Here is a 24,145-nt window from a genome sequence, read left to right as displayed (position 1 = left end):
GCTCCAACGCTCGTCGGATGTGGCAGGGCTTGTAAACCATTACAGACTACAAAGGGAAACACAGCCGAGAGCTGCCCAGTGACACGAGCCTACCATACGAGCTAAACTACTTCTATGCTCGCTTCGAGGCAAAAAACACTGAAACATGCATGAGAGCACCAGCTGTTCCAGACGACTGTGTGATCACGCTCTCCGCAGCCGATGTGAGACCTTTAAACAGGTCAGAATTCACAAGGCCGCAGGGCCAGACAGATTACCAGGAAGTGTACTGCGAGTATGCACTGACCAATTGGCAAGTGTCTTCACTGACATTTTCAACCTCTCCCTGTCCGAGTCTATAATACCAACATGTTTTAAGCAGGCCACCATAGTCCCTGTGCCCAAGAATACAAAGGTAACCTGCCTAAATGACTACCGATCCGTAGCACTCACTTCTGTAGCCATGATGTGCTTTGAAAGGCTGGTCATGGCTCACATCAACACCGTTATCCCAGAAACCCTAGACTCACTTCAATCTGCATACCGCCCTAACAGATCCACAGATGATGCAATCTCTATTGCACTCCACACTGCCCTTTCCCACCTGGACAAAAGGAACACCTATGTGAGAATGCTGTTCATTGACTACATCTCAGCATTCAACACCACAGTGCCCTCAAAGCTCATCAATAAGCTAAGGACCCTGGGACTAAACACCTCCCTCTGCAACTGGATCCTGTACCTCCTGACAGGCTGCCCCCAGGTGGTAAGGGTAGGTAACAACACATCTGCACGCTAATCCTCAACACAGTGGCCCCTCAGAGGTGCGTGCTCAGTCTCTTCCTGTACTCCCTGTTCACTCATGACTGCATGGCCAGGCACGACTCCAACACCATCATTAAGTTTGCTGATGACACAACAGTTGTTGGCCTGATCACCGACAATGACGAGACAGCCTATAGGGAGGAGGTCAGAGACTTGCCGCCGTGTGGTGCCAGGACAACATCTCCCTCAACGTTATCAAGACAAAGAAGATGATTGTGGACTACAGGAAAAGGAGGACCAGGCATTCTCATCGATGGGGCTGTAGTGGAGCAGGTTGAGAGCTTCAATTTCCTTGGTGTCCACATCACCAACAAACTAACATAGTCCAAGCACACCAAGACAGTCGTGAAGAGGGCACGACAAAACCTATTCCCCCTCAGGAGACTGAAAATATTTGGCATGGGTCCTCAGATCCTCAAAAGGTTCAACATCTGCACCATCGAGAGCATCCTGACTGGTTGCATCACTGCTTCGTATGGCAACTGTTCAGCCTCCAACCGCATGGCACTACAGAGGGTAGTGCGTACAGCCCAATACATCACCGGGGCCAAGCTTCCTTGCCATCCAGGACCTCTATACCAGGCGGTCTCAGAGGAAGGCCCTAAAAATTGTCAGACTCCAGTCACCCAGTCATAGACTGTTCTCTCTGCTACACCACGACAAGCATTACCGGAGCGCCAAGTCTAGGTCCAAGAGGCTTCTAAACAGCTTCTACCCCCAAGCCATAAGACTCCTGAACATCTAAGGAAATGGCTACCCAGACTATTTGCATTGCCCCCCCTCTTTTACACCGCTGCTACTCTCTTTTATTATCTATGCATAGTCACTTTAATATTTCTACCTACATGTACATATTACCTCAATTACCTCAACCAACCGGTGCCCCTGCACATTGACTCTGTACCGGTACCCCCTGTATATAGTCTCGCTATTGTTATTTTACTGTTGCTCTTTAACTACTTGTTACTTTTATTTCTTTTTTTTCCTTTTTTAAACTGCATTGTTGGTTAGTGGCTTGTAACTAAGATTTTCACTGTAAGGTCTACCTGTTGTATTCGGCGCATGTGATTAATACAATTTGATTTGATTCAAATAATCAAAGCTTGATGATGAGTTGGTTAATTGAAACAGCTGTGTAGTGCTAGGGTAAAAATTAAAACGTGTGAGGTGTGGGGGGGGTGGTGGTTAAAATGAAGATAACCTGGAACGTGCCCAGTCTTTACCTACAGCTGATTTCTGACCAATCACTGCGCTAGGTGTATGGCTCTGTAACTTCCGTTTACGCCCAGCTACTCGTTCCCAATGCCTCCCCCCCAACTGTAATGTTTTCCCTCTCACCGGCCTGAAAGAGAAGAGAACCGAAAACACCTGTAATTTCAATTAACTAAATCACTGCGCGCGTACTGTAACGTGTGAGTGTGTTGTGGCGGGTGAAGTTTTGCAAGAATTTGAACGAATTCTGGTGGTGAGTGAGTGAACGCACACATAGCCACCTGACCTGTATAGTAAGTAACGTTAGCTAGCTAGCGAACGGTAGCTGCTTATGCTGGAACAGCCATGTAGTGGTGCCGGAGCCTCTGCTGCCCGAGCATGATACAGATCAGTCTGTCTTGGGCTACTCAGTGACAAGTTGTTGACAATGACAGTTTTGAGTGGGTGATATGTTTTGTTTGAACTATCATATGTCATTCTTGAGAAGAGACCGACATGAGTTGCTCTGCCTTTTTCCCCCAATAAGGGGCACATAATAAGTGATCCTGCAAGGGGCAGGGATAGTTTCATCACCAACATAAAAAAGCATACGAAAGGGAGGAGTTTCTGTGATTTAGACTGGCTTCAGCTTTCCTATTGGTTGAGGGCAGGCCTTGTTTATACTGTATGGAATGTGGTATAGAAAGGTTGGAGAGTAGTCCTTTTTTTAAACGAGATGGGCTTGATAGACGTGGCTGCATAACAGACAAACAGGACTTGGAGGATAAACAAGTATTACTGTGAGTTTTTCTGTTCTTTATCCAAATGCAAAAATACTGACCTTATGCCATTCTATATATATATATATATATATATATATATATATATATATAGATATAACCTTTTATTTAATTATGCAACTCAGTTAAGAACAAATTCTTATTTACAATGATGGCCTACAATAAAATGTCATCCTTTTGTGACTTTTTTAAATGTTGAGCTGTGATTTGAATTCTTCAAGTTTAAGAAATGAAAAAAGAGAACTTGGAACATTGAAGATTTGATAGTGATGAAATGATTCTCTCTCCTCTCTAGCTGTTGGAAGTGCGGGTCAGTTGACCATGCTGCTACAGAGGCTGTCTCTGTGTGCTGGGCTCCCCTTGGGCCCCAGGACTCAAAGCACCATCATCTGCCCTCGTCTTGCTAAACCACTGACACAAGGCAAGTGGGACTGGCAAACATGCATACATTCACATACCCACACACATAGTACAGGCCTACATGCATACATACAGTAGGCTACATCAGTCATTGAGGAGCGGTATAGATATCTATGTAGGATACGTTTAGAAAATAGTAGGCTATTATTCCAGTGATTTTCAATAGTTTCTGTAGCTTGAGATTTTAGTAATGTCATGATAACTGCATAGCATATGTAAGTCTTAATATGGGACCACAAGCCAGTGATGTATTTGTTTGGTTTCTTCCCTCAAGCAAGAAGGATAGCCTAGTTCCCTACATTGATCAAGTCCTAATCGTTTAATGCTATCATCTTGCATACCTGTGCATACTTGTTTATCCTCCTGGTGCAGGATAAACAAGATTGATTGCATCAAGATAATGGAGGCCTATCCCTTTCTGGCCATCCTCTCTCTTTGTTTCTGTTACCCCAGACTTTGACTCTCACACTCACTCACGCGGTTGACTGCACTTTAGTGGAGAGATGTGTGCAGTCAGCGGTGGCTTTGCCGGTTGCTGTGCTGATGTGGCCGTTTGCACCCTGCGTTTTTCATCTCCGTGGATACCAGGGAATTTAGGAGGGGGGTGAGGGGGACCCGGCTGCTCTGTTTGTCTAACGCTTTATATAATCAATGATGGAACAAAACCGAACCCGGCACACACACACTTACCACACGATCTTACTGGTAGGAGATGTACTGATGTGTGTGTGCGCAAATGCTGGTTAGGCACAGTGTTTATGAACATTGCCTCAAGTTAACCAAGGGAGGCAATAAGGATACATTTTATTAAGCGCTCGACCAGTGCTTCAGATTGGCACCACCATAAGGCAGGGTAGTAACTTGTATTCTTTCAGTGTCCCTGGCGCGTGCCAACGGAAACTCCTTTGCTCATCGTGGGGAGCTCCGCCAGGCCAAGAGGATTGTGGTCAAACTGGGAAGCGCCGTGGTAACCCGGGGTGACGAGTGCGGCCTGGCGCTGGGCAGGCTGGCCTCCGTTGTGGAGCAGGTGAGGAAGGTTAAAGGTAAAAAGGCTGACGGGAGAACAGGATCTTCACTCAAGACATGGTTTAAAGCTTGTATTTTAACATCTGTCTGCTTACTGTAGTTTATTCGTTGTTGCAAGGCTACTTGAGAGGCTTTAAATGCGGGTCACTGAGATAGTTTGTGTTGTGCTGCAGGTGGCCATGCTACAGAACCAGGGCAGAGAGATGATGATCGTCACCAGCGGGGCGGTGGCCTTCGGCAAGCAGAGACTGAGGCACGAGATCCTGCTGTCCCAGAGTGTCAGACAGGCCCTGCACTCTGGACAGAACCAGCTCAAAGACATGGTGAGACCAGGGCCCATTATCCACAAAGCCTCTGAATAGGAGTGCTGATCTAGGATCAGTTTTTGCCTTTTCGATCATAATGAATAAGCTTATATGGAAGGATTAGCACTCCTTTCTGAGACTCTTTTGATACGGGCCCACGTCTTATACAAACTGCTCCAAAATATGGTGAAATCAACTTTATTATAAAAAAATCTATTAATATTATTCCTCTCTCTCAATCTATCTGTCGGTTTCAGTCAGTACCAGTTCTGGAGGCTCGGGCCTGTGCGGCAGCCGGACAGAGTGGCCTGATGGCCCTGTATGAGGCCATGTTCACGCAGTACAGCACATGCACTGCACAGGTGTGCACACTTTCTCTATGTATTTGAATTCACACTGTTACCCTGCACAATTACCTCTCAATAAAGTTGTATGGAATCGAAACAGGATTTGTTCTGATTTAATCCCAGGTCCTGGTCACCAACTTGGACTTCCACGACGACCAGAAGCGGCAGAACCTAAACAGCACATTGCAGGAGCTGCTCCGCATGAACATTGTGCCAATCATCAACACCAACGATGCCGTGGTGCCCCCACCCGAGCCCAACAGCGACCTCCAGGGGGTAAACGTGGGTACAGAGCACAGGGGGGTCCGGAGAGGGCAGGACAGGGGCGTGTATAGCAGTGTAGTGTTAGCAGCTAGCAACCTACCATACGGCTGGTACTCACCGGCTCGCTCTACCCACCCGCTACTCCTCCTTTCCCCCCCAAAGGATGTGCGTGCTGGGGAGATGGGAGAAGGTAATTCCCTTCTATATGTTAGCTGACTGGACCTAAAAGCGTGGCTGTCTGGTCTCACTCCTGGAGGTAGACGGATGCTTCTTTTCTCCTTCCGCAAGCTTAGGCGGAACGAGCAAGTTCTTCCGGTGTAGAAAAACACACTAGTACTAAACAACTAAAGATTGTAGTGCCAGTAGCTTTGCTAACCCACACAGTAGGAAAGCCAATATCAACGATAGCCAATCTAGCGGTGCTTCACTTTATAATAAAATGCTTGGATTTCAATGACATTCTCTTTTACGCTGACCTCAATTTCGACTGACAACACTATTACTTTACCCCGTCAATTTCAATGTCTTTCTGCGAGACTAAGTCGCTGTGTTTTCCTCCACGTTAGGTCATCAGTATAAAGGACAATGACAGTCTGGCTGCACGCCTGGCTGTGGAGATGAAGGCAGACCTGCTCATCGCTCTCTCTGACGTAGAAGGTAGATTGCTCACACAGCAACACATTAACACCCATTAGGTAACGCGCCATCTGCCTGCACTCTGGCTCAAAACAATACACGGTAATTTAGGAGCATTACTGTAAGAGGGGGAACTACAGAGGGGTATACTGCAAAGTAGGATCAAGGAGTTAGCCAGCTCACTTGCCTAAATATTATGAAATAACTTAACTTTTTTTTTTTTTAAAGATACAGTAAGCTTGAAATGGGCATGGTCTTATTGACTCAACTGAAAACACGTATTCAAGTTTAGCTTTCTTAATGAACCAGAAATCAGTAGTTATTTCTGGTTGTTTATCCTACTTCGTGGGTATACCCCTCAGGTCTTTTTGGTTGTGTTCATTAGGCCCTGAATGGAAGAAAACAGACTTAAACTGGCCGTGACTACCTGGACTTGTACAATAGGAAACACTCATTTTTGTTTTCTGTCAGAACTTTTTTTAAATGTCTTCCGTTACGTACCCTAATAAACACGACCCTGGTTGTATTTGGAAATCACTGATGGATTGGACAGGGAGGTAATCTTTGTCCATGTTAGGCTAGCACCAAAGGAAACAATCATGTAACCATAGTTACCTCCTATCTCTTGTAGGACTGTACGACAGCCCTCCTGGATCGGATGACGCCAAACTCATTGACATCTTCTACCCTGGCGACCAGCAGTCGATCACCTATGGGGCAAAATCCAGGGTGGGTTTAGGAGGCATGGAGGCAAAGGTAATTACAAAGACACGCGTAGGTTAGAATAGAAAATTGTGTCGTTCAATACATGTAAGAGTTGAGGACTACATGTAAGAGTTGAGGACTACATGTAAGAGTTGAGGACTACATGTAAGAGTTGAGGACTACATGTAAGAGTTGAGGACTACATGTAAGAGTTGAGGACTACACATCTGTAATCAGGTTTTAAGAAAGTCTTTGTAATTAGTTACAGACTTTGGAACTCTGTGTCAGAGATATTTGGCATCAACAATGGCATCAGTCTTTCCATTGGGGGCCAAATCCTTACTGGAGAAACAAGTGGGGAATTCAAATAGCCTACGTGTATTCCCACCTCTACTACCCCCAGGTAAAGGCTGCCCTGTGGGCCTTACAGGGGGGCACGTCAGTAGTCATCGCCAACGGCACCCACCCCAAGGTGACGGGCCACGTGATCACTGACATCGTGGAGGGCAAGAAAGTGGGCACCTTCTTCTCCGAGGTCAAACCTGCCGGTGAGTTCTACTGGGGTCATCTCTTTGGGACGGACACCGACGAGGAAGATTATTAGAATGAGGATGATTATGACAACAATGAGCATAATGGTGAGGATCATGGTGATTGTAGTTCTTCTAATGAAGACGATTTAGGATTATGATCACGCGTGCTGATGTCCAATGCTCCCTTTTGCTGTTTTGTATCTGTTGTCTGTGCTCATCTGCCGTAACGTGTCCATCTCCAGGCCCCACCGTGGAGCAGCAGACTGAGATGGCCCGGAACTCCGGCAGAACCCTGGCAGCCCTGCACCCGGACCAGGTCAGACACTCATACACAGTTATATAGTATACGTGATCCCAGGTGTGTCTGCAGTTAGTTGAATCTTTAGTGAATCGTTCCCACCCCAGAGAGGCGCGATCATCTGTCACCTGGCAGACCTGCTGGTTGAGAAGAAGGAGGAGATCCTTGCTGCCAACAAGACGGACATGGACCTAGCAGCCAATGCGGGTGACTATTCCCGTCACGTCCGTCTTATCTCTCTGATTGAATCGATGGTGTTTGTCAAAACAGGTCCTACTCGCAGGGACGTTTTACTAACCAAAATCCCGTTGTGTGACTGTGATAGGATGTTGATCATTTGAGGGTGCTGTTGCATTTGAAGGTGTATAAGAGCAGCGCTTGAGTAGTTGAAAGGATAGTCAGGGGTTTTCAACGACATCTCATTTCTTTGTGTTCTCCATCCCCCTATCAGGCCAGTTGTCGTCAGCCCTGCTCAATCGTCTGAGCCTGTCCCCGGCCAAGCTGAATAGCCTGGCTATAGGGCTGAGACAGATAGCCGTAGCCTCTCAGGACAGCGTGGGCAGAGTGCTGCGTAGGACCAGAGTAGCCCACAACTTAGAGCTGGAGCAGATCACTGTGCCCATAGGAGTACTGCTGGTCATCTTCGAGGCCCGCCCGGACTGCTTACCGCAGGTAATGTGTTTGTGTGTGCGTTTGGGCTCGTCTATGTGTGTGAGAGTTGTGCTTGTGCATCGTGGACCATCTTTTGGTAAGATGGGGTGGTGTTCGTGCTGGTGGTTATGCAATTCTGTGGATAAAAGGCTATTGTTATCATTTGTGTGTAGGTATCAGCTCTAGCCATAGCCAGCGGTAATGCTCTGCTGGCGAAGGGGGGTAAGGAAGCAGCCAACACCAACCGCGTCTTACATGAGCTGACCCAGGAAGCACTGGACATCCACGGGGTCAAAGAGGCTGTACAGCTGGTAATCATAGCTGTAAAAAAACATTCCATTTAAGAAAAACGGCATGGAAGATATTTAAATACCATATTTTATACTGAAATCCTAGTATTCGTAATCGTAGAACACTAGGTATGGGCGAATTCTGTGTTACTCTGCCAGTAGTAAATATAGTCAGACACCATCCAAAAGAATCCTTTCATTCCTCCTTTCCTAAGGTGAGTGCTGTCCTGTACGTACTCAGCGGAGAATTGAATACAACGTAGCACAGTGTATTCCCCCTATAGAAAAAATAAATCCCAGAATGCAGTAGGGTTTATTTTGCGTGTTCCAGGTGAGTACCCGTGAGGAGGTGGAGGACCTGTGTAGACTAGATAAGATGATAGACCTGATCATCCCGCGAGGCTCGTCTCAGCTGGTCAGGAACATCCAGAGAGCAGCCAAGAGCATCCCAGTGCTGGGCCACAGTGAGGGCATCTGCCACGTCTACGTCGACTCGGAGGCCGCCATCGACAAGGTCATCAAGATCGGTCAGTGGGACAATACAAGCAGACACACCTGTCACACACACATTTTCATTTACTACCAATGAAGGAGAAGGAGTGATTGATTGACGTTTTCTCTCTCCAGTCAGAGACTCTAAATGTGACTACCCTGCGGCCTGCAATGCTATGGAAACGCTGTTGATGCACAAGGATATCCTCAGGACCACTCTGTTTGACCAGATCATAGACATGCTCCGCACCGAACGGGTAACACCACACACACACACACACACACTCAAATACGCAGGTACAGACACATTGACATAAACAAGTGATATTATCCTCCTCTTCATCTCCTCTTAAATACAGGTTCAAATCACTTGGCTAAATAAGATACAGTAAGGACCGACTGGCTGCTTGTTTGGTGGAATGGTTGGTTACATTTGACTACAACTTTAAATCAAATATTTATTTTCTTTCACTGAGTTTGGGTTGAGGTGGATGATTAACCGCGTTTTTCATGTCTCATTGTTGACGGTTTATGCTTCTAAAACCAAATTCACAAAAATTAACATTAACAATTTACAATCCAATTGATGATAATCATAACAAAAAGACTTCCAAGTATCACTAAAACTTTTGTTGTGATTCGCTATGACAGGTCTATCTATGGAAACTTTGGTAATTTATACTCTTAACTTAAGAAAAATCTATTCATATAAAATATTCATTTTGTTCTTGATCTGTGTTCATATTGCCTAAGAGTCTCTAGCAGATAGATCATATGGTTAAAGAGAAAATAGCCTGATTAATGAAAAAATAATCTCATCAACAATGACATAATTTGCAATTATTTCTGCAACTCTTCCAACTACTGACTTTTCACAACTGCCAACGGTTTGGCGTCTAAACATTTACAGCAGACATATTGCCATCGTAAAATAAATAAAAGCATGTTAAAATATAAAGGATATTCCATGCTGAAACCCTCATATTAAACCCCAATGGTATTCACGAAGTTGATGGGTTATATTTAGGATCATGTTTTACAGCTTTGTCATTCTATTTTTTTTTTGTTGATTTAAAGTCATCTTATTTTATTATCTTTGTCATGTTGTGAAAATTCTGTCTAGTTTACTGGTAAACTTAAGTTACCGGTAATATACCCTCCCTTTGCAACCCTAGATCCAAGCAAACTCCCCGATTTGATTGATTGATTAATTGACCGATCGCCGTATGTAATGATGACCCTCTTCCCAATGTGACCCCTTTAGGTGAAGATCCACGCTGGCCCCAGGTTCGCCTCCTACCTGACCTTTAGCCCATCGGAGGTCAAGTCTCTGAGGACAGAATACGGGGATCTGGAGTGCTGCATCGAGGTGGTGGACAGCATGCAGGAGGCTATAGACCATATCCACAGATATGGCAGCTCCCACACCGACGTCATTGTTACTGAAAACGGTAGCTATGACTGTCTGGCTATGTAATAGTTGTGAGAAGTTTCTCTCTTTCTCTTTTGTCTTCAACTTGATTCACCCAAGTTAGTCTGGGTGAGAGAGACCAAGTCTCGCTTTCAAGAGAGACCTGTCCGTCTCTCTTTTCCCCCCTTGTCCCTTTCTTCCTCTCTTTCTCTAATAAGTAATGACAGCATTTTTTGGCTTCGTGTAAAACCTCCCCATGAGACTACTTTGAAGAGGACAGAACTGATTTGAATGTAAAATAGGTTTTGCTAAGGGATCTTTGTTATTAATTTATATGTAGTGATATGATTGATATTCTTCTTGAATGTTATTTTCCCCTCAAGTTTTATAATACATTTTGATGGAGTACTTTACTGACAATATCTAAGATGGGTTGAATTATAGATGGATTTTTAGTTGGTTCCGTGTAGAGGACAGAGCATTTTCTCTCTTTGTTCTACCATCTAGTGGCCACAGATTGTATAATATGTCGATCTCAATGGAATGATCCATTGTGTGTAATAGAGGAAATATAGCTGAGAGATGATGACCGTGACAATGACGGTAGCTGTGATGATGATTCTTACAGAGGACACAGCGGAGCAGTTCCTGCAGCAGCTGGACAGTGCTTGTGTGTTTTGGAACGCCAGTTCACGATTCGCAGATGGATACCGCTTCGGTTTGGGTATGCATAGTTTTTGAAATTTCTATCACTGACTTCCTGTTCAACTATCTCACTCACTCCCTGTCTCACTCCCTCTAGGTGCTGAGGTGGGCATCAGTACAGCTCGTATCCATGCCCGGGGCCCCGTGGGCCTTGAGGGTCTCCTCACCACCAAGTGGGTTCTGAGAGGAGACGGTCACACCGCAGCAGACTTTTCTGAACACGGCACCTTGAAGTACCTCCACGAGAACCTACCAGTCACACAGCCACAGCCCAGACAGATGGCTGCTCAGCGTGAGGACTGACAGAGGACCTCCAAATAAGAGACACGCTCAACCACTTCCTCAAGAGCAAAGCTATCCCCTGGTACCAAAAAAACACTCCCATTGTCTTATTCATTCACTCTGGATCAGAGTTTACATCGATTTGTAATTCTACCTCGGCTCTCAAAAGTTTAATTGCAGTGTTTACCTCACTCAGTATTCCAGTCGCTGCTTGTTCATGGGCCCTGCCTGTGACCAAGCAGTGAATACACTCATTATTGGTAACATTGACCCTGTTGGACTGTAGAAGGTCTCACATCCTTGGTTCAGGCTTTAATTAGTCTAGAAGATATTATACGCAATAGGGATGAGTTAGGTGCGTATACGCTCTCCAGGACGCACACCTAATGGGAATTGTTGCTCAAGATAGTTTACATCAGGCCTCCCGGGTGGCGCAGTGGTCTAGAGCACTGCATCGCAGTGCTATGCTGCGCCACCAGAGTCTGGGTTCGCGCCCAGGCTCTGTCGCAGCCGGCCGCGACCGGGAGGTCCGTGGGGCGACGCACAATTGGCTTAGCGTCGTCCGGGTTAGGGAGGGTTTGGCCGGTAGGGATATCCTTGTCTCATCGCGCTCCAGCGACTCCTGTGGCGGGCCGGGCGCAGTGCGCGCTAACCGAGGGGGCGGGTGCACAGTGTTTCCTCCGACACATTGGTGCGGCTGGCTTCCGGGTTGGAGGCGCGCTGTGTTAAGAAGCAGTGCGGCTAGGTTGGGTTGTGCTTCGGAGGACGCATGACTTTCGACCTTCGTCTCTCCCGAGCCCGTACGGGAGTTGTAGCGATGAGACAAGATAGTAATTACTAGCGATTGGATACCACGAAAAAATTGGGGAGAAAAGGGGATAAAATTTAAAAAAATAAAAATAAAAATAAAAAATAAAAAAAAAGATAGTTTACATCAGCGTTATTATCACTATCAAGAGGTTTCCCCCTTGGTTTTAGTTCCTTTTGATTGGTCTGTTGTGCTGTACACTTATGAATGGCTGCTCAATCAGGTCCGACCCTTACCCTGAAAGTATTGATTTGGTCTCACACGAGACTATAACGTTTACATTTACTCTAATTAGAAGTGATACAAGTGCACAACCAAACCAGTTTTTATGCTAGGTTTACGGCTAAACCTAATTTCGGGAAGGTACTGATGTGTCATTTTATATAGTGCTTGAAGTATAGGTCTTCATGGCCAAAATTTTTATGAATTGCTATTAACACTACTACTGCAATCCTTATTTATATGCGGTTAAATGACTAGTGATGAACCACTGGATAAACAATATTTAAGTCTTAAATGTCTTTTGTCATAACAATATGAGATTGATGAATAAGAAATTGACCCGATCTGATTCGTAAGCCTTCAAGTTAGATTTTATATATAAGACTTTATGTTCTTCTTTTGAATGCAAATGATTTACTCTCCTGCTTTTGCTTTTTTTCATGCTGTCTATTAATGTGGAATTTACAGTGCCCAGAGCCTCTGTCAAACACAAAAGCAGTAATTGACAAGCTGCTTCCCATCTCATCCAAGGGACTACTGCCTTAAGATACAGTGCCGCTGTAACATTCCAGCCTATGAGCTTTATATCTGATGTCAAGTAACGCACTCTACAGATCAGTTCAGGTTTTTTGTAATTCATAGACCGTATTGTAGAATAAAACTTTTTGTTGAATATGAATTGGATTTATTTTGTATGGGATTTTACATGCAAACCACCACTCTTTCTACTTCCACAAATAACAAATTAGCACCAAAGAAGTCATACTGATCTGAAAACAAACGTCTAAAAAGACTTTTTAATGGTTCTCATCTGGGAATAGGACTTTGCTGTAAGTGGGGCATGGAAGATTGAAGACAATACTATAGAGGTTTAATTATCCAGCTATCAGGAAAGAAAGCGGGAAAGAACTGAGACTAATAATGGAATCACAGAGTATATTCTTCTGTGGTTTTTCTACTCGCAGATAAAGAATTCATCCTCCAAAATGCACTACTTACCCTTCAATCAGCCTCCCATCACAAATACAAAGGGTTCACAGATGAAGAATAGACGGGGTCTACTCAGATCTCACTGTTTTTGTACGCTTTCTTTGGAAGGAGCTTGATATTTGTAATGACTTGCAGAGGTAGAGAGTCTGATACGTGGCTGTTGAGGAATATTTTGCTGGTCTAGAATGGCCAATTGAGGGATCATGCAGCTTTAGGCCTATTAGATGAGATCATGTATCTTTTGGCCTAGTAGGTTCCTATACGTGTTTATTTCATTACCATAAAGAGGTAAACATACTGGAACACATACAGTACATAATGTACATGGCTGATACTAGATTGAGATCACTGCATCATCATGACCTCCGGCATGAACTTCCATTTACGACAGACGTCAAGCACCCTGTGAATCTCCTGTCATCTTTTCTCTGACGTTTCTCCGTTTAGGCAGAGCCAAATCCCATGTTGCACCCTGTTGACACACTGACGAGCGTGGGGATTGGAGTCCACATATATCAGAGGACGCGGGGCAAATGACTGGACTTTTACAGCAAAGTCGACAGTCCTTTAATTGAACATTACTCAAGGCCAAAACTCATATTTCTTATTTTGCTTGATCTTAAGAGACTCTCAAAAGTGTTCCCTGCTGAGCTTCACATTTTTTTGAATCAATAATTAACGGTCAAAGTTATTTATTCATGTGCATCTTTGCCAATTATGGGCGTCTAATTAACAATTTCAATAATTGATATTTATTTCTGAAAGGGTTTCGTATCTCTGGCTGATGAAAAATGCATGAGCAGGGATGCAAACGTGGTTTTGTTTTTTTGGTTCTGAGAGGGCTTGATGCTCGGGGCTAGTACCAGGACACTTTGACTCTTCCTCTTTGTTGGCGCTATCCCTGTGATGTGGGTCTAATACGGGCTTCTTTCATGGACCCCAAGCGCCTGCTCGGCACCATGTGATCTCATAAAAACTCCTACAAGCCTATCCTCATATAGCCTTTTTTTTGTTCTTTAATAACCGGCTTCAAAGAATAATATCAGTTTCCATGATCATTTTGCTTTGTGTATGGGGGGGAAGATCTCATATCAGTCTGCAGAAACTGGTCGAGTTGGGCCTTGGTGCATTTCCCTCTGTGGCTATCCAACTCGATGGCTAATGTTTGAAACTCCAAAGAATTACCGTTAACAAAAGTATGCATACAAGTGTGTTCCTGTAACCTCTTGACTAACTGCCTGTAGCTCAGGACCTGAAGCAATGATATGCATATTATTGATACCATTTGAAGGAAACACTTTGAAGTTTGTGGAAATGTGAAATTAATGTAGAATAACACATTAGATCTGGTAAAAGATAATACAAACAAAAAATGTGTTTTCTATATATTTGTTCTGCCATCTTTGAAATGCAAGAGAAAGGCCATACATTGAGATAGGATCCTAGGTGTAATTTAGATGTTGTCCGTGTGTGCAAAGTTTCAGTGAATAATTACGTCGCTACACAATATCTGCCAGGAGTTTGCCCAAATGTGCCAAATTGGGTGTGGAGCCAGAGACAGCGGTGGGGTCAAACTGTAGAACCCAGTTCCTACATTTGAATATAAAAATATATTTTTTTCAAACAAAACTACACTACATTTTATCTGGGACCTTCAGAGGGGAATCTATCAAACCATTTGCATGATAAAAGTGTTTTGTTGTTGTGCACTATCCTCAAACAATAGCATGATATTCTTTTGGGCTGTAATAGCTACTGTAAATTGGACACTGCAGTTAGATTAACAAGAATTTAAGCTTTCTGCCCATATAAGACATGTCCATGTCCCGGAAAGTTGGCTGTTGTTTACAACGTTTTCTAGTCACATTATCGCATATTGAGCAACAACTGTCCCGGTTTAGGGACACCAATGTCGTAGAGGTTAAAAACACCAAAAAAAGTCCCTTTGGTTGACTTTGATCAAGTTTTCATTTATTTTGCTTCTAATAGAACAGGAGGTTGAGGGCTGGCAAAGCACATCATTCTGCTCTGTAACAACAAAAGCCAGAGAGTCCATCACTGTTACCATACTAGCATCGCCTGAGCCCTGAGGTCTACTTTCCCAGTCTAAGCAAAGCAGCAAAGACCCAACACCAACTGGTCCAAAACCCCCAATCACGTTAATGTGATTTCAGGGTCAGAAGACCACAGTAGATACACAACAGTCAAACAGTGCTAGCAATAAAGGGTAGGGGTACAGTACAGGATTTATAATAGGGTTGCATTAGGGGAGGATGAGGGTCTCAGTTGACCTTCAGGGGGTCTCAGTGACGCGTCTCAGGGAGCCGATGGTGGGGTTGGAGCTTCCCCACTCACTGTGCCTCCTGTACTCGCCAGGACGAAGGAAGTACTGACGACCCCTGTAGTGGGGGTGCTCGTGGAGGATCCAGTAACCCTCCATGACGTTGGCGGAGGAGATGTCTCGGCTGTGGAAGCGCTCGTGAAGGTCGGGGCAGTCCTCCATCACCTCCATGTTCTGACCCCCAAAGTCAGAGCGCTCGTAGATCTTCATCCTGTAGTTTCCATGATACTGGGAAAGACAGACGAAATGGAGAATGGATATAGTAAATGATACTGTTGACTTGACAAACAGTATATAGATGGTAATGTAAATGTTCCATTATGAGAATGAAACATAACTTCAACCATGAAGTTTGTGAAGAAGAAATGCACCATGTGTTTTAAAACAAGGTGTTCAAAATAGGGTGGCATTTGTGAATGTATTTGTCATAGCCTCAGCCAAATGTCAGTAAGATTCTCGACCCAAGCAATGACAGTAAATGCTAAAATAGAAAAAATCTGTAGACACTGCGGCCCTCAACTCAAGGGACTGAAAACTATGTGGGACTGAGGACACCTGATGTAGTACACTCACAGGGGGCACCATACGGCAGGAGCGGATGCAGTCGTTGAAGCCCGCCCATCGCTGGTAGTCGGGGTACTCGCCCTTGTTCAGCATGTATTGGTAGCCAGTGTAGTTGGGCTTCTCGTAGGCCACCCAACAGCCACTTTCCACCTTTATGGAGTTACAGCGGCTGAAGTGGTTGTGCATCTCAGCACAGTCGCTGCTGCACTCATAGTGCCGGCCCTGGAAGTTCTTGTCCTCGTAGAAGATTATCTAGAAGAGAGAGATGGAAACTTAAAATCAAAATGATACACTCATAATAACACATATTGAGGAAATGTTTTACAACATATCACAGAATAAAAACAGAATTCCATTTTCATTCAAAATTATTTTTATCATTAACTGCATTCCAATATACACAATTTATGATGTATAATTGAAATAAACCAAGCTTATCATCATAATATATATGTTTAGTGCATGTGACTAAGAAGAGAGTGTTATTGGACCAATAATAAAATTATCCACTTCTCATTTTCATATCCCAAAAACCACACATCCTTGAGGCACCAAGCCCTGTCCACAGGTGATACTTCATTGTTGCACGCACTTCACCTGTCACAGGTGATGCTGCTCATCACCACGTGACCCATTTGATGTTCATTGTTTTGAAAGGCTAGAAAGTATGCCAGCAATTTAGTCAAATATTTTTAAAACGTCAACAGAAAGCAAGCAAAACAACTCGACAAGAGGAGCAAATGACTTCCATCTTCTGGTTTCGTTATATATCTGGAAAATGTTATTGCTGATAAGCAAAACATTTTGGGACTATGTCAACAATGGACTAATGAAACAAACAAAGTTTTCCTTTAAGTTTAACTGTAAGACTAAACAAGTGAAAAACTTGGTAAAATGTAAAAAGATACGCTACTTACACAAGTAGGCGCCTAGCATTTATTGAAGTCCACATAGGTCTAAATGTGAATTAAATTAATCTGTTAATTTACAAAATGTTAACATACCAAAAGTGTTAATTTTAAAATACAAGAATAGTCTACATAATGTGTTGCAAAATGTATTGTCGGGCCACAGTTAACCCATTCATAGATGCTAACTGCTTAAACGCCTATTGAATATAGTATCTTCTGGTTGGGGGAGTTTTGTCCCCGACGCTCATTCTGAACGTTAAAACGCGTCACTTGTGGTACGGTTTTGGAAACATAAGGAATATATCATATCAGCGAGAAATAATGATACAAAAAAGATTTAATTACTACACACCTTTAAAGGGCCATTAGGGTTAGTGATCCCACACGGCCATATCTCCAGGTTACATAACTTGTTTACGGAAGAGAGACGGAAGACATAGGTGGCCAGCCACCTGTGCTAATTAGCTATCTAGCGTGCTCCGAACACCTGTGTGTAAGCGTAAGGGACACGCTCTTTTCACGCCACTTTGACTTCAAAGTCATTTTCCTAACCTTAACCTCAGTCTCCTAACCTGTTATGAAAAAGTCACTTCAGTATCGAAAAAAAGTATATTTCACGTAAGTGTAACTTGGGAGGAATTGTAGTTTGTCAACTGGAGGCACACACCGTTTGTGGATCTGTGCTAAACTGCTACAGTGAGTGTATCTTTATTATTGGAAAATAATTTATCGCAGATATGAAAGATAAGGGGCATTGCAGCATATATATTTCGAAAAAGGTTTGAAAGCGATGATTATTGACGTTTCTAAACGCTAAACAACGTCGAATTGAAGTTGACATGGTGCCAACGGTGGGCGAATGTAACCGCTGAAAACCCTACTGACGAAGAAGAAGGGTTTTCGAGAGCTAGGCCGCAGTGTCCAATTAGCAGAAACAGAAATCAGGTGTGCCAACTCTCACACCAGTAACGTTATGATTCAACTAAGTAACCAACAGCAACAAACAAACACTATTTTGCCCATATAGTTGATTATTATTAATAATAATAATAATGATTGATAATGATATTCTTAGATCTTTTGTCCTGGCTAAAAATGCATTATGTGGGTGATAGGGTGCCATTTGACATTGCTGCCTTTGAGGCATTTGTGCGGCCCTCTGTCCAGTCCACTCATACTTGCACATGAGCTTTGAGCCTTTGACACATTCTATTCAACATCTCCTAAAATCCCCATCCATTATCATTAATGGCCATTCATTTCTACATTAATTGCAAACTAATTAGTTATTTATAATAGTATCCGGCAAATCTAAATATAAAACATGTATTCTGATGACGTGTTTATCATAGAAAATAGTTAAATGAGCCTCCTTCCTGTATTTCCCTGTGAAACGCATAGTGTGTTCATGCTTACCTTTCCCATTGTGACTGTTTAGTTCGGACCGGACTGGGTAGTGAGCGTTACTGGACCTCTTTATAGACCCTGCAGCGATCAGGGCTTTGAAAATGTGGCACAAAGCTTCGTCGCGTCAGCACAATGTGCTCTACAGACTACAGAAAACTATAGGACTGGCCCACAGCAGCAGCTCATTGTCTCTGTCAAAAGCGCTTTCTCTCTCTCTATGGAAAATACTATAACTGCACTTTCCCAAAGTCCCACAATAAGAGTTGCCACATCTGCCTTTATTGGCATGGAGGCTAGCAATGTATAGACAGACAGCCAGAGGGAGAAAATGACTATGGCCTCCTAAACAGCTTTTGAATAGATTTGAACGTGTTGCAATGAGTTTCTGATTTGCAGTTAATTCAGTCAATCAGTTAGTTAATCAATAATATATTTAACAGTATATTTTGTATGTTGATTTGGTTGTGCTTATGACATGCTTGTTCACAACTGATTTGTGCAGAAAACCTTTAATGAGGGTGCAGCCAACTTTTAGGGCATCTAATTTCCCTGTCTAATTACCATACAGTTCATCCAACACTTGCCAATTGCTGAAACTTAATTATTAACACACAAGGTAACTTTGCTATTGTTTTTTCCAATGATTTGAGATAGAAAGAAAATCACACAGAGAAGCCATGTTTAAAAACCAGCACGTTTAATCACTTTGTTACAGTCCACAGGTGAGAAGCTTACAGGCCACTCCTCATTCTCCTGAAGGAGCCCACCATGGGGTTGTGGCAGCCCCAATCGCTGCAGGCCCTGTACTCCCCGGGGCGGAGGAAGTACTGACGACCCCTGTAGTTGGGGTGCTCATAGAACACCCAGTGGCCTTCCATGACATTGGAGGAGAAGATGTCACGGTGGCGGAAGCGCTCGTACACGTTGGGGCAGTCGTCCATGAACTCCATCATGTGACCAGACATCTCGGGCCTGTTGTAGATCCTCATCCTGTAGGCTCCTCTGTACTGTTGGCGGAAGAGACAGAACGGAGGGGATAGAGAGGACAAGAAGGGATTTTGGGGTAAAATGATCACAGTGGGTCACAGTAGAGTTTTGTACACTGGGTGAACTAAGCAGAGGTAAACATACATACATTTCTACACATCGAATAATACCAGAGACTTGCTTCCCTTAGAAACAGATTTTCAGTCAAACTGTTCAAAACAGCAGAATAATATATTTTTTCTAACTGCCTAAAACACTGAGCGATGATGAATAGAAGGAAAATGAATAAAAGTCTTTGGGGGGGGGGGGGTTGTAGCCCATTCCTTTAAAAAATGACTGGATCTCCTTGTGGACTTCGCCACGGAGACTTTGACTCCTCTCCTTATCTATCAATGACATCAAGAGGCTGGTGATTGATGCTGATTTCTAAAGTACTGTTTGATGTGTGGCAGGGTTAACCCTATCAGTTTGATTGACTTACGGGGGGGAACATCTGGCAGGAACGGATGCAGTTGTTGAAGCCCATCCAGTGGTGGTAGTCTGGGTACTCGCCCTGGTTCAGGATGTACTGGTAGCCATTGAAGTTGGGCTTCTCGTAGGCCACCCAGTGACCGCCGGTCACCCTGATAGAGTTACAGGAGTTGAAGTGCCTGAAGGTGTCGGCACAATCGCTGTTGCACTCATAGTGGCGGCCCTGGAAGTTGTGGCCTTCGTAAAAGATAATCTATGAAGAACAGAAATGTATAGAATTGTTTATATATAGAGTTATTTAGACTGAGTCAAGGATGATGATAGTAAAAGGCGAATGGCTTAACTGAAAGCAGTACTCATGGATGTGGTGTTGATCGGCCAATAGGGGACACATTTCACTGCACCTTTTATATATGCTGTAAACTATGTAAGCTACTGTAAACTATGTTTTGAGAAAGTTAATGCAAGGCACAACAGTTAAGTTTAAATTAGAAACCAACATTACTATACTAGTACTAGTATGGTCTCCATAGGTTAGTGCCCCAAATCAGAGATTTGAGAGCAGTTTTTTCCCCATTAATATTTTAAAGATGCACTCTCAAACTTGTATAATTTCAGCCAGTAGTTTTGAAAGTGGTGCTCTTGAGCCTAAAAAAGGTAGGGTCCCTGTTTTTTTGTGTACTACGTCATACAATTGTGTACTATGTCATTCATTTTGTGTAATATGTTACGAATGCTTCGTATGATATACGAATTTTACAATTCCTGTGATATGTTACAAATCCAATTTGTGCAATATGTTACGAATTTGTTGTGCTCCTGGAGTGCATCTAAGGATCTACGGGATCGGTTTCCCTATACCGGGACGGTTGTTTCTAACGTGCGCTAATGTGACAAGAATGACGTTGTAAGTAACAGCAAACTTTCCAGGACATAGACATGTCTTATATGGGCAGAAAGCTTACATTCTTGTTAATCTAACTGCACTGTCCAATTTACAGTAGCTATTACAGTGACAAAATTGCCATGCTATCGTTTGAGGAGAGTGCACAACAACCAAAACATTTTATCACGGCAACTGGTTTGATACATTCACCTTTGACGGTAAATAATGTACTTACATTCAATAATCTTGCTCTGATTTGTCATCCTGAGTGTCCCAGAGATAAAAGGTAGCATAGTTTTGTTTGATAAAATCAATTTTTATATCCAAATATAGGAACTGGGCTCTACAGTTTGAACCCCTGCTGTCTCTGGCCCCACACCCACCTCGCCCAGCCATCTAGATGTGTGAAGGTTAGTGTTTTTTTCTGTAGGGAAGCTAATTATCCATCATGTATGACATTCCTGGGAGTGTGTAAACTTAAACTTTGTATTACCATATCATTTTTGTATGTTCTCTATACTTGAAAATGTATCAATTGACCAATTCAGCACATTTGGGCAGACTTGATAGAACATATTGTGCAGTACTGCAATGCTTCACTGGACCAGTCTGAAACGTTGCAAACACACTGCTGCCATCTAGTGGCCAAAATCGAAATTGCACCTAAACCCCTAACACGGAACCCAAACCGGCTGCGCGCGTGCGGCATCGTGCACACGTTTATTTTGTCCCCCCACACCAAATGCGATCACGACACGCAGGTTAAAATATCAAAACAAACTCTGAACCAATTACATTAATTTGGGGACAGGTCGAAAAGCATTAAACCTTTATGGCAATTTAGCTAGCTAGCTTGCACTTGCTAGCTAATTTGTCCTATTTAGCTAGCTTGCTGTTGATAGCTAATTTGTCCTGGGATATAAACATTGAGTTGTTATTTTACCTGAAATGCACAAGGTCCTCTACTCCGACAATTAATCCACACATAAAACGGTCAACCGAATCGTTTCTAGTTATCTCTCCTCCTAGGCTTTTTCTTCTCTTGACTTTATATTGCGATTGGCAACTTTCATAAATTAGGTGCATTTACCGTCACCGACCTCGTTCGTCTTTCAGTCACCCACGTGGGTATAACCAATGAGGAGATGGCACGTGGGTACCTGCTTCTATAAACCAATGAGGAGATGGGAGAGGCAGGCCTTGCAGTGCGATCTGCGTCAGAAATAGAACTGCTTCTATTTTAGCCCTTGGCAACGCAGACGCTCGTTGGCGTGCACGAGCAGTGTGGGTGCAATAATTGAATAATATATATTTCTAAATTTATTTTGCAACGCGAGCTGTGTAGTCAGCATGTAAGGGATATTATGGCCTTTCTCTTGCATTTCAAAGATGACAGAACAATTATTTTTCTAAAAACGCATGTTTTTTTGTTTGTATAATCTTTTACTAGATCTAATGTGTTATTCTCCTACATTAATTTCACATTTCCACAAACGTAAAAGTGTTTCCTTTCAAATGGTATCAATAATATGCATATCCTTGCTTCTGGTCCTGAGCTACAGGCAGTTAGATTTGGGTATGTCATTTTAGGCGAAAATTGAAAAAAAGGGTCCGATCCTTCTTAACTACCCTCATTATCAAAAGAGGTTACCTGTTCCCTTTTTCCCGATCCTTAAGGTTAATTGACCTTTTCTTTGGGTTCCTGGTTTATCCTATGGAGTATAGATGGGATTTTTTAAATATATAATCCAAGTAATACAATTTTGGGGGAAAAAGTTTAAAAAAGTCCCTCGCATCAAGTCCTTTCATGTACTGGTATTAGTTCCACAACTGAAATCTTTGACAGCTTCATAAACTGTATGCGTAGCTTACTTACCAAATCGCTTAACTATAGGTCTTAATAGCATTTGGTGCTCTACATAATTTTATCAACAGTCATCAAACAAGTAACCGAAATGTGTGTTAGCTCATACCTTTCCCATGGTTGGAGGGCTTGATGGTGGCACCGTAGCCTTCAACAGGGTCATAGGGCCTTTTATACTCTTCTACTGACAAGAGTGCTCTGTTGCGTCGTAGTGACTAGATGCTGCCTTTTTAAACATCACTGACCATTCCCATTGTCTCTCAAACCATAGGCTAATCTTTTCCCCGCAAGTGCTAGTTTACCTATACAATATATAACATCCACCCCATATGGCTGCCTCATTCTATGTTTTCTGTACACAGACCCTTGTTCAGCCATGGCCTAGTGATGCACCCATTGAAACATCACACAAAAGGGCTTTAGGTATGTAGTGTGAACAACAGAACTTTTAACGTTTTCAGGAGGTGAGACGGTTCATGCACTCTCTAGTAAACAAAACAAAGCCATATCTTCTACAAATATTTGGGGTTGATATGAAAAAGATTATTGAACGTTGATAATAGAACGTTATGAAAATGCAAATGGTTTATCAGAGTTTATTTCAGTGTGGGTTCATGTTTTCCCTCTCCCTGATCGCAGGTCACGAAGTCTTGGTTGTGTTCTGTTCATAGACCTGTGTGTGTGTAAGTGATTCTGATGATATTGATTGAATCAAGCTCTTGTGTTGATGTAATCTAGAGTGATATGTTCTCTTTTTGCTTCCATAGCCTGCAGACCTACTCTGATGCCATGTACAGATAACAGTGTTGTGTGTGTGTGTGTGTGTGTGTGTGTGTGTGTGTGTGTGTGTGTGTGTGTGTGTGTGTGTGTGTGTGTGTGTGTCAAAAGGAGGGCATAGTTGTGTGTCTGAGTCTATGTGAAAAGCAATAGTGCTTTGGACTTCTGTCTTTGGCTTGTAAAACATACCCCAGAGCGGAAGGGAAAAAGCCAGAAAGAGTTGCCCTTGTGTGTTCTGTTCCCAAAGCCCAGCTGATGCTAGAAAGGTCAGTCTCATCCTTTAACCTTTCATGAGGATAAAGAGCCCATGTCCTCTCTCTAAAATTGTATGCTTCTTTCTGCTTCAACTCTGCAGAAAGACAATGCTTTCTGAAACACAATACCCATTCTGTTCCCGGGCAAAAACCTGCTACTCTGGTAGTTTCTCTAACCAAATGTGACTCATGTTGATAAGCTTTCATTTTTTTATCAATCATTGCCTTGAAATTCCCATAGGCTTCAATAGATTTAATGTTTCAAGCAGCTCTCTTTTTCCACAACTTAAGTAGCTCATTGATATCCTTTTATCACATTGTGCAGTGTAATTGTATCTGATTTATCAGATGGTTTGGCTTCTTTGCGTTTTTTTACGTTTTTGGAGTAGAAAATGTGTCCAAATTGAGGTCTTGGGTCTATAATAGGACTGTCTTAAACTGACTCTTCATCATTCTCGTTACAATCATTTTCGTTTGTTTGATAAAGCTTTTGGACTGCATCT

General features: G+C 43.1%; 3 protein-coding genes and 1 non-coding gene across 11 annotated transcripts; 2 read left to right on the top strand and 2 right to left on the bottom strand.

Moving 5' to 3' along the window:
• The first annotated feature begins 2,029 nt into the window (after positions 1–2,029).
• LOC139581012 (delta-1-pyrroline-5-carboxylate synthase-like) lies at positions 2,030–12,869 on the top strand. Of its 6 annotated transcripts, XR_011676133.1 has the most exons (19): positions 2,035–2,269; positions 3,091–3,216; positions 4,091–4,242; positions 4,415–4,564; positions 4,804–4,908; positions 5,017–5,175; positions 5,724–5,814; positions 6,425–6,549; positions 6,902–7,046; positions 7,274–7,347; positions 7,437–7,536; positions 7,781–8,001; positions 8,154–8,291; positions 8,602–8,797; positions 8,898–9,019; positions 10,027–10,213; positions 10,802–10,897; positions 10,976–11,579; positions 12,099–12,869. XR_011676133.1 is itself a non-coding variant. In XM_071410303.1 (18 exons), the coding sequence occupies exons 2-18, from the start codon at positions 3,117–3,119 to the stop codon at positions 11,179–11,181; spliced, it is 2,367 nt and encodes a 788-aa protein (XP_071266404.1). In that variant the 5' UTR covers positions 2,035–2,795; positions 3,091–3,116; the 3' UTR covers positions 11,182–12,869. The 6 variants fall into 6 exon arrangements, 5 of the variants coding, with proteins under 5 accessions (XP_071266408.1, XP_071266407.1, XP_071266404.1 ...); XM_071410303.1 differs by having other exon boundaries at positions 2,035–2,795; positions 10,976–12,869; XM_071410304.1 differs by having other exon boundaries at positions 2,040–2,269; positions 5,017–5,169; positions 10,976–12,869.
• On the top strand, positions 8,400–8,530 carry LOC139581982 (small nucleolar RNA SNORA15). Its single transcript, XR_011676309.1, has one exon. It is a non-coding gene; the product is annotated as a small nucleolar RNA SNORA15 (small nucleolar RNA).
• A 2,260-nt stretch (positions 12,870–15,129) lies between the features above and the next one.
• Positions 15,130–18,569, bottom strand: LOC139581014 (gamma-crystallin M2-like). 3 transcript variants are annotated; one of them, XM_071410309.1, is made up of 3 exons: positions 18,413–18,569; positions 16,095–16,337; positions 15,130–15,749 (listed from the first exon to the last, which is right to left on the bottom strand). In XM_071410309.1, the coding sequence occupies exons 1-3, from the start codon at positions 18,419–18,421 to the stop codon at positions 15,474–15,476; spliced, it is 528 nt and encodes a 175-aa protein (XP_071266410.1). In that variant the 5' UTR covers positions 18,422–18,569; the 3' UTR covers positions 15,130–15,473. The 3 variants fall into 3 exon arrangements, with proteins under 3 accessions (XP_071266410.1, XP_071266411.1, XP_071266412.1); XM_071410310.1 differs by lacking the exon at positions 18,413–18,569 and adding an exon at positions 17,349–17,537; XM_071410311.1 differs by lacking the exon at positions 18,413–18,569 and adding an exon at positions 17,003–17,319.
• A 514-nt stretch (positions 18,570–19,083) lies between these two features.
• Positions 19,084–22,826, bottom strand: LOC139581013 (gamma-crystallin M2-like). The gene is made up of 3 exons (XM_071410308.1): positions 22,721–22,826; positions 19,872–20,114; positions 19,084–19,410 (listed from the first exon to the last, which is right to left on the bottom strand). The coding sequence occupies exons 1-3, from the start codon at positions 22,772–22,774 to the stop codon at positions 19,135–19,137; spliced, it is 573 nt and encodes a 190-aa protein (XP_071266409.1). The 5' UTR covers positions 22,775–22,826; the 3' UTR covers positions 19,084–19,134.
• Between the last annotated feature and the right edge of the window lie 1,319 nt (positions 22,827–24,145).

Source organism: Salvelinus alpinus, chromosome 7 (genome assembly GCF_045679555.1).
Source record: "Salvelinus alpinus chromosome 7, SLU_Salpinus.1, whole genome shotgun sequence".
Classification (NCBI taxonomy): Eukaryota; Metazoa; Chordata; class Actinopteri; order Salmoniformes; family Salmonidae; genus Salvelinus; species Salvelinus alpinus.
This window is presented reverse-complemented; position numbering and strand designations above follow the sequence as displayed.